Below are 16,952 nucleotides of genomic sequence, written 5' to 3'. Positions count from 1 at the left end.
AAATACCACTAACTGTTACAAGTGACAAAATGAAAGAAAGAAGCAAACCCACATATTCAACACTACTGTGTATGTAATGCATGTTTTTTGTAGAAGTGTATTGTATTCTTCTGAGGCATATGAATAAATAATTAATAAGAAATATCAAATGATGAGATGACCTCCTTGAAAATTCAAATAATCTAAGTTCTCTTGGTGTGAGTTTGTGCTGCAAATAGCTCCAAATGTCTTTGTACATTTAAATGAATACTGTATATCAAATTGTTTCTTTTGAAATCACTATTTTTTTGGCAAACTAATTAATCATAATTTGATTTTTGACCCTCATTTTATCAAAGAAAATGAAGGTAGGCATTTTGAAAGTAAATGCTGGAAACACGCCTCAGCATAAGCTTTTGCACAGAGGATGGATTTAAATGGCCTTTGTCTTGTAAACTAGCACTTCAAAGTGTCAGCAGGTGACCATTTGTTCTAAATGGCACTTTGAGTTTTCCCTCCATTTCTCCACTGACAGTATCTCCCACTGTAGGATCTTCAGACTGGATGTTTCCTGATTCATTAATCAAAGCAACTCTCAAAACACAGATTCAAAGAAAACAGAGTTGAAATGAAATGTATTCTATAGTGCATTTATTACACATTTTAACACACATACAAAAACATGAAAAAACAATACGAACAAACAAAACATGAAAACAAGAATGACAAGATAAGAAGAACAGAATGTGCAGAATTTGGTACATTGATTGTTGTATTTCTCACAGGACCTTAAGGTAGGATGTCAAGCAGGTTTTAAATGAACTTAAGTCGTCATGTCATCCACATTCTGCACAGAAAGAATCCCCAAAACAACAAACGCCAATCATTTCTCTACATTCCAGTCAGATGAATCTGAGTATTTTCCTCCATCCACAATCACAAAAAGTCTTTAAACGTTTAATCAGGTTGAGCTTTTGGGGTTTTGTGCCAGTGTGCTTGTGCTTAATGGCAGCAAATATAGCACAGTCAAACACATCTTTGAGGTTGTGTTGAGTCAGAGCTGAACACTCCGCATAGTCATGCGCCCTGACCCTGCGTGCTAGCCTTGTGGCCTGGCTGAAGTGCACTGGTTTGGCTCCCCGCTGGTCCAGATGAATAAGGACGTCCACATTGTGGCGAAGATCTGACTGAGTTCCGACCAGAACTATGGGTGAGGTTGGGTTGCCAGCGCGGATCTGTGGGATCCATTTGGAAGTGATATTGTCAAAGGAGACGGGGTTGACGAGGCTGAAGCAGAGGATGAAGACGTCCACATGGGCATAGCACAGAGAACGAAGATGGCCAAATTCCTCCTGTCAAAGATCAAATAGTGAGAGCTGGACAAAGGAATCTGTGGTTCGTTTAAGAAATCATAATGTGGGATATTTACCTGTCCAGCAGTATCTATCAGTTTGATACGAGTTTGAATTCCATTCACATGAACCAGACCTGGAAGTTAATTGGATAGAAACATCAGTTTTCTTACTGAGTCCAGCTGTTGTTGAGCTTTAAAAAAGATTAACCCCCACTTACCAGTGAAGACATCAAAAGCTGTTTGCCTATACTCGCTGTTGTATCCATTGAAGATGTAGCTGATAATCATGCTGGTCTTCCCCACTGCTCCATCACCCACCAGCATGCAGCTCAGTTCTTCCCTCAGTCTGTTCGGTTTATCGTGTCTCTGACAGGCCTGCGCCATGTTTCCTCATATTATCCTTCCATCATCCCAGCACTGTGAAAGTCCATGCAGTTGTGCAGCATTACTGTAAAAGATGTCTTCCTCTCCACAGGCCCGTTGGTGCCAATAAAGGGAGGGGGGACACCTCAGTTTGAAAGAACAAAAGGCACCCAATCAGATGAGTGATCCCCCAACACTTTGTCTGTTTCCTTTTGATGCAGATTTACATAGTCACTCCCACTAAGACCACTGGTAAAGGTCAGCTGATTTGACCTTAAATACCATATGATAAAGAAAGTACAGTAGCATGCTTTATAGATTAGTACTTTGACTGAAATCTTGCAAGTTTGTAAATATGCAAATGTTAAATTAACCCTCAGAAGTGGGACTCTCGTGTGATAAATTGACCATGTGACTTTTTTCAGAAGGATATGCACACACTACACTCTGAAAACAAATGTTTTGGCTCAACCAAAAAAAAAATAAGGCAACAGTTTGCATCAAGCTTTTTGAGTTATGACAACTTCTGATAAATTTCAAATGGTATCTTCTGTCCTCTCTTCTATTACAGTATCAGTTTGGTAACCTCCTCAGTAGACTTCAAAATACAAAACAACATCATCTTAATAAAACCCGACTGTGCTGTAAAGCAAGTGGAATCTTCAGAAAATACTGTTCTTAAGACTTTTGTCCATCAAGTTCAAGGAACAGCTTCTAAAACACTTTAAAAGGACATTTAAGTTCCTTGGGACAGCTCAAATACGAAGCATATATTATCCCTTCCCTCCAGGGTCTTGGTCCCCTTAACCACAATGTTGCTGTCTTGTGGTCAGATCCTGGGATGGACCAATCACAGATCATGGCAATTTTCTTCACAAGCCTGTCAAGGCCTGATTCAAACTCTTCCGTGTTCTTGTCCTTGGCTTCAGTGGAACTACGAGACTATCGATGTGAACAAGATATTTTTTTAAAAAAAACAACAAAAAGTGTCTGTGGCTGAATTTAGATTACACAATCTTAACGGTTACATGAATAAGCAAATTTTGAAACATTTTTTCTCCCCACTGCACAAATGAAACGTCCTACTTAGCTGAGCAGATTTCACAAATAAAACTTTACCATTCTAGTCCACTGCCATGCTAAACTAAAGGGTTGGAGGGCCAGATTACACTGCTAAATATGACTAGCATGAGCTATGTGTAGTAGTAGCAGATTCCATCAAGTTGTGTGTTAGCAGGTGTAGCTAGCTGTCACAATTGAGAACATGCCCGAAGACATTGCTTTAATAAAATTTGTTTGTAAATGAAATGATACTCACCTTGAAAATGTCCTCTGTATCCTTGTGTGATATTTGTTCAGCCTACAGCTCCTCACAGTCTGAACTGTGTGATTTTGTTAAGTGGGTGGGGGATGGTACTCGAAATCCTGCACTCAAGGTGAGGAGAAATTAAGTAATCAAGCCAATTTCATTAAGTTGCTACAAATTGAATTTTTTTTTAAATCAATGAATGCAGAAATTTGAGTTGAAATGACACACAATATAAGGTTGATGTAATTACCAACATTATTTTGTCAACACAACTCATTAAAATAATGTTAATGCAATTTATAAAGCTTATCTAAATCATTAAATTCAATGTTTTGTCTTGCAGCTATGCATTTCATTTAGAGTGTTGATTGCAGTATAGTCAGGCTTAGAGACAACAATAAATACTTAAACATACAGAATGTCATTGAAAAATTGAAATGTTATATGATATTACCTTATATAGTCGTTCTGTTGAGCTGTACTGAATTAATTCTGGCAATACTTTTCTGTAATACCGTTTCTGGTCCACAGAGGGAGCTATTGCTCCAGCATCGGCTCCTCATGACATTGCGCCCACATTGTACCTCATACAGAGTTTATTCTGCATTAGTACATCTTCCACGTTTCTTCAATGGAGATGGTGAGTGAAACAAGCTGAAACATGTCCAGTGCAAAAGTAAGATTTAAAATGTATTATGTATAGTTGCACATGTTGTGTTGTCTTTCAAGTGGACAGGGATACTTTTTGTGTTTTAGAAAAGATGGATTTTCATTTGTCAGCACAACTTTCAGGTTTGATGCTCCTTAAACATTACATCTCAACACTTAAGTATCACAGAAATTTTTTTTAAGACCAGTTTGCCACTTTGTTGAATTGTTCATGTGTGCTCAATCTATAAATGCACATTTGCTGAAGGCAGTCAGAGGCAGCTTTACTCTCCATGTAAAGGGCAAAGGGCACAGCTGAGGGAGTACTGTTATTGTTAAACTGTCACCAGTTGCAGTTTATAGCAGAAACTTCATGTGCCATGTTTCATCCTGTCTTTTTCAGGGTGACTGGGTTCATAAATACACAGAAATAATAGGCTATATTTATGGAAAGCAGACACTTAACAATCCCTTTATTATTATAAACATCCCCTCATATGAGTGTAATCTACACTCCTATACTACTACTACTACTACTAATATCAATAATAATGATAATAACCACAATAATAATAATAATGATGATGATGTTTAGAGTTTTTTGGTCTATTTATGGAATTTTTCCCTTTGTTCTTCCAATATAAAACACCAGATTCCCGTTGCACCACAGTCTGTGATACTGCTAACTCTGCTGTTGGCCTGGGGAAGGCTGCAGACAGACATGTACTACCTGTGTGACGCACGTTGACACCAGCTGCTTCTTTTTCACCTACCAGTGGTGAACTTGACTGAGAGGGCAAAATGCATGACAGGTTCATACTATGCACCCTGTTTGACATCCCTCAGCATGCAGGAACCCTGACCAGTGCACCACACCGTGCACAAATGTGTTGGTTGGAAACAGCTATGCCAATCACAGTGGCACAAAGACCACGTTTGGACCAAGACACCAACACCTTGTGTTGCCTCTTTTGCATGGGGCCAGTGTGCAAACAGGAGAAAAAAACAAATATTTTTACTAGACTACTAGGTTTGTGAAGATAAAAGCTGCATAGTTGATGCACCTGCATTTCTTGTGCTGGGCCCCTGATGTAAGGTCTACAATGATGATAATTAGATTTTATAAATAGAATTTATTTACCTCATTTCTATGGCTATGTTGTCTAGAGATATTAGGGTTGAGGGTTTTTATTTTTTTTAATTCAAGTACTCACAATCCACATTTTCTGCTCCACACTATCACAGCTGTAGTGCAGAAGAATTGTGCAAACATTGTAAGATGTGGTTTTAGAGAGCGGGAAACGTTTGCTGGTGAAAATACAGCTTTAAACAAAGTGTTGTTCCTTATCTGTCTGAGCCTGCAGGAAACCCTGCGAGCATTGTGTTGTAAGGTCTCTGCTTCCTGTTTGCCGTTGTTTCTCACTCACTCGTTCTCTTCTCCTTTTCTCTCCCCCTTTTTCCCACCACCTGCGGTGTGACTGATAGAGTTTATTCCCCACGGTAGGAGGACAACATCTGGTCCCCCCCCCCGGCACACGTCGTGTTGCCAGCTCGGCTCCCATGCTACACCTCTGTACAGCTGTGACTCACAATGCTGTTCCTTATTCCAAGGTAAATGTCAAACACAGGAAACAGTCTCTAAATATCTCTACATCCAAAGATTCTTTTTCCTGTAACGGCCACTTTTATCATCACACATCAAACAGAGAGCTGCTCTGCAATGCTACGAATGCAAATACAAGCTCTATGCAACTCATTGCAAATGTGTTTGGAAGTTTTGCATGTACCTTAAGTTGTGCAGCAGATGTCAGCAGTGCACTGATGGCTTTAACAGTGGCTCAGTGTCTGGAGCTAGTCATCTGGGATGCCTATCTGTCACTATAAACATGTTTTGTGTCTGCATTCTCACGCTCTCGGCAACGTGTGGCTGCTTTGCATGACTAGACATGCAGAAATTTCTATAACAATCCTGACATAGATTTATGGAGGTAATCTGCTTAGTAAGGGTCTCTCAATGTGTGCAGCTTAGGAGAGCCCCCAATATACACGCAGCACACTTCCATATCAATTCCACTCCATACATTTTTTGTGATGACTATCTGACACTTGTGAATTTATTGAAAGATAAGATTAACCGCTGCTCTTCTCTGATTGTTAAAAAGTAAACACAGTTAACTCACTCGATTTCCTGCCTCATACCAAATCTGACAACAATAGAGAAATCTGTCAGATAGGTGTTAAAAGATTATGCTGCTCCCTAAGCTAGAGATCAACATGACACACTGTAGACAGACCACAAAACAAGTGGCTGACACACAGATCGAGTGATAAACAAGCCATTTGCATAACATTTCCTGCATAATGTCTCTTTAAGTAGATATTGGCTAGGCTCTTAAGTGGTGAGGATTAGAGCAGGATGGGTGCTTCCATCACACACAAGAGACCTCATATAATGGTAATGCTCTCCCCCTCCTCCTTTAGCCCCTAGGTGTGACTTGAGGGTTACAGCGGGGACACTGTCACTTGCCGTGCATGTATTCAACTTAATCTAATCTGGTGCTCTCTGCAGCCTGATGTTAAAGGTCCTGACCTGCTTGCTTGAATTTGACACAGAACAAATGTGATGGATTAACTTGACATCTTGTGTTCATTCATGGGTTTACCACATAAAATGGGCAACTGAAAAACCCAAACTAGTTTCACGTTTCAGACAAGTACAATTACACAGCATGCCATCAGAGCAAAAGTCTACTGTAGCTTTGTGAGGCTATATTAAGGCAGTGCTTTAAGTTAGCCTAGTGTGACAAAAGTACTGGGACAAATAAAAAGTTACCTGATGATGGCGCTAGAGCAAAGGTTGAGGGATCACCAAAGTTATTATTATTCATCCTGAGGGTGACATGAATGTCTGTACCATCCTGCTGATCCTTCCAGTAGTTGTTGAGACGTTTTACTCAAAACCACAAATGTGAACCTCGTGGTGGCGCTACAGGAACAGTCAGAGAATCATAAGGATTCATTTCTGGGAATCAAGAGTGTTTGTACAACATTTTGTTTTCCATGCCTTTATTACTGTATATAGCAACAGTAGAGAGATGACAGGAAATGAGGGAGAGCTGGGGAATACCATGACACAAAAGTCCCCTGCCAGACTCAGACCAGGGATGTTAAAGTTCATTGTTGACGTATTAATCTATAAGACACAGGAGTGTACATTATCAAGTAGCTGTTGAGATATTTTTCAGGATAAGTGAAAACTTTGACCTGCTCATGATGCTACAGAAAAAGTCAGAGATCACCAAAGTGATTAGGCTTCATCCTCTGGGGACCTCTGGAGATATTTCAGTCAGGATGAAAGTTGTGTACCATCCAACTGACTGACTAACAGACCATCATTGCCACTAGCATTTTTAGGCATTTTGAATGGATAGAAAATGCATAACTCTGTCCTGATATTGCCCAGACTTGTTTGAGTTGTGGAGTTTCTGCTCCACAAGAGTGTCATACCCTGTATATCCACAGTTTATTAGCAGGATACAGCCCTCTTTCAGGTCAACTCGAATTCTAGCACCTTATGGTCAATGCACCAAATGATTCATGGGAATTCAGTCCTCTGTGGATCTTTCCCACCCCTGCCATCTACCTCCTACCAGACCCCTGTTGTTCACATTCTTGACTTGAGGCCAGTTACTACAGGAAAGCATAAAGTACGTCTGTGAATACGGTGTAATGGTGTGAATCAGGATACACTGCCTTGCCTTTTTTTGATGGATCAGGGCATTTGCAGTTAATCTGAATTAATTTCATAACCAGTATTGTATCATTTGGAACTGAACCAGCTTAGGGTAAGTCAGCCTGTCCCAATTTCTAAGTAAAGCCTAAGTGTTTATGAGCTTTTGTTGGCCAGCAAGCATCCCCGTCAATTTAGTTACTCCTGCTCCATTAATCCCTGGCAGGGGTCCAGGAGCAGAGGGACTAATCCCACTTTACCCTCCAGAGAGCATCACAGGGGGTCTGTCCTCTGTCCCTTGTGGGATATACAGCAGAGCCTGCTCCAAAACTGTCAAGTATCCTTCAACTGATGTGCCATGTGACTGTGACCATGGGAATATAGATTCAAATTAATAAATTGATTGATTTAACACACATTAAAAGGCCCTGAAAACATATTCTCTTAATCAGCTTTTTACTGTGAGGGATGGGTCCCACATGGATTTTGATTTGCTGAAGTTGGAACAGTTTTGATAATTTCACATGAGAGATTTGCATTTGTTTTATTTGTGCTCTTCTCACCAGTTTGAAGAGGGTGCAGCTAATTTGGAAAAAAGGTGAGGTCATGTACTTCTGTGGAAGAATTTAGCAAGATCAAAATCAAAATGTGATGACAAAATGTGTTTGTGTGGTTAATTGTGTGTGTTATCACATCTCTGTGAATCATATCCGATCAACCCATAACCACACAGTTGTGACAAAAGAGATTGTATCTGGGCGTTAAACCCTTAAGAAATAAGTGGAAAGTTTTGTCCCTCAAAATTTAACTTTGATTGCTGTACATTTAGTTATGACTAATAATTTCACAAAGAAAGGCTTAAGATTTGAAACCATGTTTTCTGGGGCTTTAAAGGGCATGAGCTATATATGGTCTTGTGTAGAAACTGATTTTCACTCCCACTGAATTTCACTCTTACAGTTATTAATTTATTGAGAGATTCCCATAATAATGAATACTGATATTGAATGAATGAAGTGAAAGAAAGTGGCAATTCAGTCTGACTATATCAGGCTGAAACTTCATACCTAATCTTAATGTTGTAATGACACTTGCATGTCTGCACAGGAAATACAGTATGAAGCTACTGCCAGCAGCTGGTTAGCTTAGCTTAGCACAAGGACTGGAAACAGGGGGAAACAGCTAGCTTGGCTCTATCTGAAGGTAACAAAGTCTGCCTACCAGCACCTCTAAAGCTCACTAATTAACACACTTGTAACACATTTGTTTAATCTGAACAAAAACCAAAGTGTGAAAACTAAATGTGGATTAACGGGGCACTACATGCTGGAGTATTTCTTAGCAGTCATTTCCTTTTATTAAACAAAGGGATATCACATGTTTATTGGTACGATTTAGAGGTGCTGGTGGATGGATTTTTTTTTTTTTTACCTTTGGACCAAACCAGACAAGCTATTTTCCACTGTTTCCAGTCTTTATGCTAAGCTAAGCTAACTGGCTGGCTGGCTACAAGAGTGGTACTGTATCTATTGATCTTCATCTTTTTGCAAGAAAGGAAATAAGCCTATTTCCCAAAATGTCGAACTATTCTATTAAGAATAATTAAATAATAACAAACATAGTAACAAACCAGTCAAGAGCAGCTAATTAGCAGAAGTCAAAGGCAGATAAATATAAAAAACAAAAATCTTACAAAACGGAAATTTACATGTGTCATCCAGTTCCAGTCCTGTATGTACAGTATGTGTGCAAGACTGAGGACATTTACTCAGTATCTCATGTTGTGGTTTTTTGTGAAGCTCTCTGTAAACCGTTTCTATGCTTTTATCTTTAGTCATCATCGCCCTCACGTGTATGTACCTGGTGATTTCACAAGTCTGGAATGCTGTCTGACACTCTGTAATTGAGCAAGAGAAAAACCTGAATCTTGTTTAGTAGGTCAAATGAGATGACACAGATTTTGTTTTGCCAGTGGCTTTGTTATCCATCTACCTATCAGAAGTAGATTTTTATTTCAAATGAAAGACCATCTACATGAAAAACAATCCTAGACCTCAGAAGCTATTCAAGTCATGATGATTCTACATGCAAATACAAATTCACATCAGTGCCTCAGCATCAGATCATGTTTGATCCGATGCATTACAGGGAACTGATAACAATATCAACAGGGGTCTCACCCTTTGGCCTTTGAAACATCTGTGTTCTCTTCTTATTTTAGTTTCAATTGGCTCCACATCAATCCACACAGCAGCATATGTTCTTGCAGAGCACGATTAGAATCTATTTAAACAGGAAACTCTGCCGCAATTGGCTGATTAACATGAGAACAAGGTCTTTTCAAAGGATAAAACTTTCCAAACAAACAAGCATCATTATTTGCCATTACACACTTAGGAAACATTTGACTCACACTGAAAATAAAACCAAAGAAGAAAAAAGGTTCGGGGAAATTTGTTTGTGTTGGTCAACAAACTCTGTAGAGCATGACTGACTACACATTCATGTTGATGAGATTGTTAATTTTAGATTACCAAACAGTTTTTTGTCAAAATGCATGAGTGTAGCTAGATAGTTTAAACATTAAAGGGTCCAATGAAATCAAAGAACAAATGAATTGAGATTTCAAGATTACACCCAATGAACATCACTGACCTTATAATCAGTGCTTAAAGAAAAACAGATGGAACCTATTATCATAAAGCTGCAAAGACACTATTTTCTCTAAAAAAAGCTACAGGCCAGAATCATTAGTTTAGTGTAATATTGCAGCATGGAGACTCTGAGACTCTCACAATGACTGTGCAGCTGCTTGATTGTGTGCTACACTGTACAACGGCATTGATATCGAACCTCTGTGAGTGTGTGGGAAACAGAGCTGCCTTTCCTGTTCTTTGAGAGAAAACACTCCAGAGAAAAATGGCAGGAAACCTTCAGGGCCTTTTGATTCTGGCTAAGAAAGTGAGTCAGAGTACCTGAGAGTTTTCAGTCCTCAGATGTCAGGGCCATCATTCAAGTCAAAGTCAGAAGGTAAGAAAATCCAGCAAGCATTTATTATTCACATGGTCTTGCTGTTACTTTTTGGATGTCCTTGTCTTGTCAGTCTTCTCAGTAAAGAATGTCCTCTGCAGGGTCAGATAAACAACACCAAGTTTGGATTATTGCACATTTTGTCAAAACATATGTTATAAAGCATCATATGCAGCATATTGTATCTTCTGTATTGTCCAAGTATGATGTGTTATTTTGATTACACATATAAAACATGATATTGTCTACATTGTGCTGGCTGTTTTAATCCAGCTCATATCTACCAATAGGGGGAGCTGGAGCCTCATCAGCTGTCTCACTTCCACTCAGTGGGATAAATCCATTTCTAATCTCCATTTATACACAAGGATGAAATTCATGTAGGAGTAAAATGAATGATCTTAAATTATTTCTAAAATTCCGTGGCATGTTTATGACATTCACTCCCTTAAAAGCATCATCAATTGAATGACTAAATTCAAGGGGAAAAAAGCAGATCCCACACCTAAACTCTACCACCCTGACATCCTGGGTTGTTCTCTTGCTTTCACTGTCCACACTTTGCAGCTGCCTATGTCTCAAACCAGTTCTGGTGTGGTCCTCAGAGGGAGGAAATGTTGTGCAATCACTTTATTTTTGGCACGTGTTAACATCCAGGCAGAAAGGTAGCGTCATTCACTAAGTAAGCAGAACATATGTTAAAGGCATTTTTGGTGACTTGCCCTTAATCAGTCTGTTGCACAGGCTGCTACGCAAACATGGTGTGTTGTTTGTACCAAAACAAGCACTTCACCCTCTCTGCACAGAATGTGATTAATACACACTGCGTTAATACCGTCAGCGCCTCTCGCCATTATTATTTCCTCAGGTGTGACTGTTTAGCTGGAATCTTATGTTTTACTGGTTTTGCTGATTATATATATATATATATATATATATATATATATATATATATATATATATATATATATATATAGCAGAAAAAAAACATCTTAAACTGACTTAAATACAGTATAATCCAGAGCTTTATGTGAGGCTTAAGGAAGTGAAGAATAAACACTGTTACTAGGGGGGAAAACAAGCAACATTCTCAGTTGTGAGTGGTGGTTTGCCAAATGTTACTGTGGTACTGCAGTTGGCACTGGAAAAAACACCTGCTTCACTCAATTGTTCTTTCTTCACCAAGTAGCACAAGAAGTTCATTTTTCCTCACAATATGTGATAATAACCACAGAGGTTCCTGACTTGCATGCTGCCAAAGCAGAACAGCACTACACTGAGCAACACTGGCAAACGTTTGTACCTGTGAATGCTCACGCTCAACCATCTGCAGGACTGAAAGAGGTTTGCATTGCCGAACTGAGTTGGGCTCAGACGTTTCCTGGCAGTCCTGTAAAGTAAACCAGGAAGCATACGCACAGCCTCCTACCTCTCCTCCCCTTACTACCATTGTTGGCTCAAATATGTTTTAATGAAAGGTTTAGTCTGGTCTCATGCCTTACAAACTGTAAAAATGAAACAGATTTTGAAACAACAGCATCCTAGAAAGTAATTTGAAAACTTACTGCCCCAGATTCAGTTTTGGATTTAGTCTTAATCATCAGAGAGATGAAACATGAAATCAGTTAGAGATGCAGTGGGCAAGTTTACACACTACAAAATCATCCACAGGTATTAATATACACTAGTTAAACTTAAAAAAAATGGGACTCATGGATGACAATTATTGTTGGAAGTGTAAAAATGATGACAGGTACTAGTAGTGGTTGTATACAATCTCTCCAGCTGTGCTTATTAGGAGATCGGTCTCTCCCACCACCAGGTATATCCAAACAAAAATTTGGACTTGCACTGACAGGCTTTATGCCACTTCAAGTGCTCTCTTCTCTATTGGAAGATCCAGACAAAACCAGATTTTGCTGAATGGTTAAAATTAAGGACAGATGTTGTCGCTTCTGAATCTCTAATCACAAGGACTAATCATTACCAAGAGAAGTTTTATGAAGTTTAGTCTATTTTTCTGATGTATATAAAGGAAGGAACCTAACTACTATTTGATTTTTTGTGGTTGTTTTTTAGGGAAAATGTGTTACCCCATTTATTGATACATGGTGCCCCTTTTTTCATGTCTGGATTTTCTTACTGTACTTGTAGCTAAATCTGTTTGCTCAGATGTGTTTTGTTTTATTTTGTGTGTTCTGTTACTTATTTTGATTGATTTACTGTAATAAATGGTCTTGTGTTTCATAATGTTTTGTATTTATTGAAAAAGTAAAAAAAAAATTAATTACAAAAGAAAGACATGAAAGATGCACTGCCAAAAAAACCCCGGAAATGTGCCCTTTCCTAATCTTCTGTGGGATGATCACAGAGGTTTTGAAGGTGAATCACTTTGCTGATCTGAATGTTTTTGTTCAGTTCACAGATTTGTAGTCAGACTATGGAGTTTGTTCGTTCACCGTTCAAATTGCAGTACGTACATCAGTAAGCTGTTGTATCATCGTTCATAAAGTCCTACTAGGTTTTTGCAGCCTTGTAATAAGCCTTTAACAAGGTAGCAATGTACTGTGTATCATGTTTGAACTGACAACAGTGCTCTCAGTCATCAGTAAGCAGAGCTTCATTGCTACTGATTCAGTCAGTGACAATGATGATTCAGTATAGTCGATTCAGTTTGAGGATTGGATGCTAAAGATTCATTTGTACATATACTGAACACCTCTTAGAGGTTACTGACATGTGAGCTCTCAGTGCCCACACTAACCCATCTGACAGTAGGAGATTTGTATTCCTAAACTTGGACTTATTCCTAAAGGTTGGACTAATGTTGCAATCACGGCAGGCCTGCAGCAGATGAAAAAATGTTGTATACCCCCTCCTACCTCTCCTCCCTGTGTTACTATATCACCAAATACACACTGCTTGAGACTTGTGTACATAATAATAGCTGCCCAAGCATTTGAGTTCTGTGGTCTGTTGTAGTAGACAGTCTGGAAACCCAATTTGGATGTAAATACTACTACTGCCACTGAATGTGACTAACAGTGAAAATGGGAAAAGACAACCAAAGCTGCTATTATCATATTTGTACTAAACCCAAAAAGACAAAAAAGTCATGTCTCCACCATCTCAAGAACACAATTACATATTGCTTTACCACTTCTGAAGAAGAGGATCCTTGAGAGCATCCTGACCCTTCATTGAACACACAAACAAGAAATAGCATCCAGATCACATGCAAATGTGAAGTTCCTCTTTATTAGTGTTAGCTATGGTATGCTACATGGTACTTAGCTTCTAATTATTTGCATCAGGGCAACAAGGACTCATGATTGTGTTTATACATCATACAAAACAACATGTGAATGTGTACAATATCAAAATACTTGTGGTGTTTCAAGTTGATCTCACACAGCCATTTCCCCTCTGGGCCTGACACCCCTCGGCCAGGCCTGGGCAGCTGTGGTGGGTCTGAGTGTAAATGAGATTAGGGAAATGAAATTAAGAGCAGCAAAAGTGACATTCCTCAGGGATCGAGCTGGCTAATGAAGCAGGAGGCAGCTCTCTGGCTCGAGCTTTAATTTTGTCAAGCCTGGTTCAGTCACCAGTCCTGGTCCGAACAGATTGGATTAAAAGATCCAGTTGGTGTGAGTCATGTCTGTTTAGATGAGAAGAAACGATTTTAACATCAACCGTGTGGGTGATGATGCATGGATTAAAGAATGGTGTTTATCATTGCAATATGATGGATGAGCCTGAGCTGTGATCTTTCTCATCTGCCTCATGAAACAAGACGAGCAGCAGCTCACGGCCAAATCACAAGCCAGATTCAGTCTTTTGATCTTAACTATTCAGAACGCTGCTCTTTTGGTAAAATATACAACATATGGGACATTAGTTTCAGTTTCTATGTTGTTCATTCGATTGAGGGTTCAAAGAAGGCACGTGCTTTACTGCCAAATCATTAGCCATTGTTTGTACCTTATTAATGGACAGTCTTCCTGTTGTGGTGAAGTGGCCTCCATGACCGCACAGCACTCATGTCCACTGGCAGGAGTCCAGAGAGAGGTGAGCTGACCCTCAGCAGACCAAGCTGACCTTGCGGGATGACCCAGTACGGGAGAACTAGGGCTCTAAAGTGGATGGACTCCATTAGTGGCCCAATCACTTTCTCTTTAACACACTTCCAGGCTGACCTTCAGCCCTCCACTGACCAAGCCAAGGTCAAGGGTCAGGGTTCAAGCTGGGTACACATTAGCATGCAGGTGGAGGCTCCAAATTGGATCAGTGAGAATAATGTTTGGATGTTGTGAGTGGTGATGGGCCAAACGTGCATCCTGAGGACATGACCTCAATTTCCACTTTGTGGTATTGTGTATTTTCCTCATCATCATTGTGCGAACCGTTCAGAAGATAATGACTGACAACTTCTCCTGGAGAGCAAGTGACCTCAGGAAGGGTAATAATATTGATTGGGGTTTCAAAGTGCATAGGGAGCACAGGGTATCCACTTATGAGTATATAAATTATGATTTTAGTTGTATATTGATAGAATACGATACAATTTTTGCACATACACTGAGGATGCACAAATAATTGAAAAAGTCAGACATATAGACATTTTTACACCTGTCTTTGTGAGAAAATGTCGTCTAACTTGGTGGCTCCAAGGACTCGCTCTGCTCCTCTCAAAGGAGCCCTAACACAGTTTGGTGAGGGGCATTTATTGACTGCCTTGTCTTTATTGTTATAGCTCTAATGAGAGTTGCAGGAGTGCATTGTAAATCATACTTCTCTGCTTATAATGCTTATTTCAGCCTTCATAAATACATAATGATAGCCTTTACAGAGCAGCTATATTTTGAAAGTTTCTCCATACAGTGTGAACTGCTGATGTTGATTTTGACATTGTCTAACAAGTTGGACAAGAATATCTGTCTTTGCATTATATTGTTTGAATTGGTGATATAGATGTATGGGTGCAGGATAAGCTTTGGTATTGTTGATATGTAACTGCAACATCAAACTAATAGGGAAAGGATAATAACTTAGTAAATTAGAAGAACTGATGTTGTGATAATATTATTATTAAAGCGAACACTTACTGGTGACTAAAAAAGAAGTAAAAACCGAGGAAACTAATGTAAGGGTGTGTACTGGGAGGCAAAGAGTACAGCAAATACACTGAGTCATTAGATATTTCTGTCCAGTACTACATGTACCAAGGCCTTAAGTGCGTCTCACATGGGACGCCACTGACCAACACTTGTCGTTTTGCTTTCGGTCTGACTGGTTGATCCCATTAATTTAACTGAAAACAAAGGATTGGGTGTATCTGACAGCTCTGAGAACCTGAAGTGCTTTTATGTCTCAGAGTAATAAACAATTTATCCAAGTCCATTTAGCAACAGCAAGAGCCACAAACAGTTCCTCCATATATCAGTTCATACTGTAAGGAGAGCCCCTGGTCACTTTCATTATGTAATGACAAGTTATAATGATCTACAGACATCAGGAGACTTTTTTGTCCGTGTCCTTCTGCTGCTGCTCATTGCATGTGCAGTACATGTGAGGTCTAGTTGTTCCTCTGCTCTGCTGGTTTCACAGCTCAAACCTTTGACCTAGTTTTGGGGTGATTTCTAGGAAAATAGAACAGTATGCCACAGAAATGTGCTGCTTAAAATGTGGGCTTGTTTATCCATGGACGAAACTGCCTTTTTTTCAAGTCTGTCATGTGGCATGTGCACATGTTTTTGCAACGTGATCAAAGCTCAGGCTTGGACAGAAACCCTATCTGCACCCCCACCTCTCAGCCCAGCCCGTATACACTCAGTCTATACTGTAAGAGCAGCCAATCTTCAGTGGCTGTGGATACTCTGATACACTGATTTTGTTGTGAAATTTTAAATTCCCCTATAAGTTTCCTTACACTTTATTATTCAATTTAATGCCTTGTGCATCTATTTATATGAATTCCCATGTAATTAATCCTTACATGTTTGTCTTTTTTTGTTATTTCTGTGAACTTTAGGATCTGAAGTAGATTTTAAAGTAAAGTTTGCATGTGTTTTGTGAATGCTCGGCTGCACAACAGGGATTTTAAAGTATGGACCCACCTCTGTGCATGGCAGAGTTGAAAAGGTTAAAGTTGTTTTTACATGTTTTTATAGCCTGTTGTTGCTTCTCAGAAACTGTACAGACCAGCTCTGCTGACAAGCACACCGACACTGCCAGATATATATCAGAGGTCCACAAAACATCCAGAATAGATAGTTATTTAAAGCAAATGCCTGTACTGTATATATTACAGTGTAACTGCACAAAAGAAACCAAAAGCACTTTTGCTTGTGCAGTTAGCAGCTCTCTTGAGGAAAAGTCAGCATTTCCTATAAGCCAGAGGCTACAGCTGTGCATTCCTCAGCCACGTGATGTGAGAGAGTGAGGCATGGAGGGCATTCAACCACAAACATACACATATAGGATACTTCTTAAAACGCACGTGAGAGCAAAGGAAAATTGTAAACACAACATACCTTGTA

At 39.4% G+C, this 16,952-nt stretch overlaps 1 protein-coding gene and 1 long non-coding RNA gene across 4 annotated transcripts; one reads left to right on the top strand and one right to left on the bottom strand.

The window, feature by feature from the left end:
* Positions 1-608: 608 nt before the first annotated feature.
* On the bottom strand, positions 609-3,516 carry LOC137199962 (rho-related GTP-binding protein RhoV-like). Of its 3 annotated transcripts, XM_067614610.1 has the most exons (6): positions 3,460-3,516; positions 3,015-3,121; positions 2,577-2,638; positions 1,552-1,750; positions 1,409-1,467; positions 609-1,331 (listed from the first exon to the last, which is right to left on the bottom strand). In XM_067614610.1, the coding sequence occupies exons 4-6, from the start codon at positions 1,715-1,717 to the stop codon at positions 882-884; spliced, it is 675 nt and encodes a 224-aa protein (XP_067470711.1). In that variant the 5' UTR covers positions 1,718-1,750; positions 2,577-2,638; positions 3,015-3,121; positions 3,460-3,516; the 3' UTR covers positions 609-881. The 3 variants fall into 3 exon arrangements, with proteins under 3 accessions (XP_067470711.1, XP_067470710.1, XP_067470709.1); XM_067614609.1 differs by lacking the exon at positions 2,577-2,638; XM_067614608.1 differs by lacking the exon at positions 2,577-2,638 and having other exon boundaries at positions 1,552-1,841; positions 3,460-3,477.
* A 39-nt stretch (positions 3,517-3,555) lies between these two features.
* LOC137199963 (uncharacterized) lies at positions 3,556-9,287 on the top strand. The gene is made up of 3 exons (XR_010931891.1): positions 3,556-3,645; positions 5,139-5,264; positions 7,610-9,287. It is a non-coding gene; the product is annotated as an uncharacterized lncRNA (long non-coding RNA).
* The last annotated feature ends 7,665 nt before the right edge of the window (positions 9,288-16,952 follow it).

Source organism: Thunnus thynnus, chromosome 16 (genome assembly GCF_963924715.1).
Source record: "Thunnus thynnus chromosome 16, fThuThy2.1, whole genome shotgun sequence".
NCBI lineage: Eukaryota > Metazoa > Chordata > Actinopteri > Scombriformes > Scombridae > Thunnus > Thunnus thynnus.
This window is presented reverse-complemented; position numbering and strand designations above follow the sequence as displayed.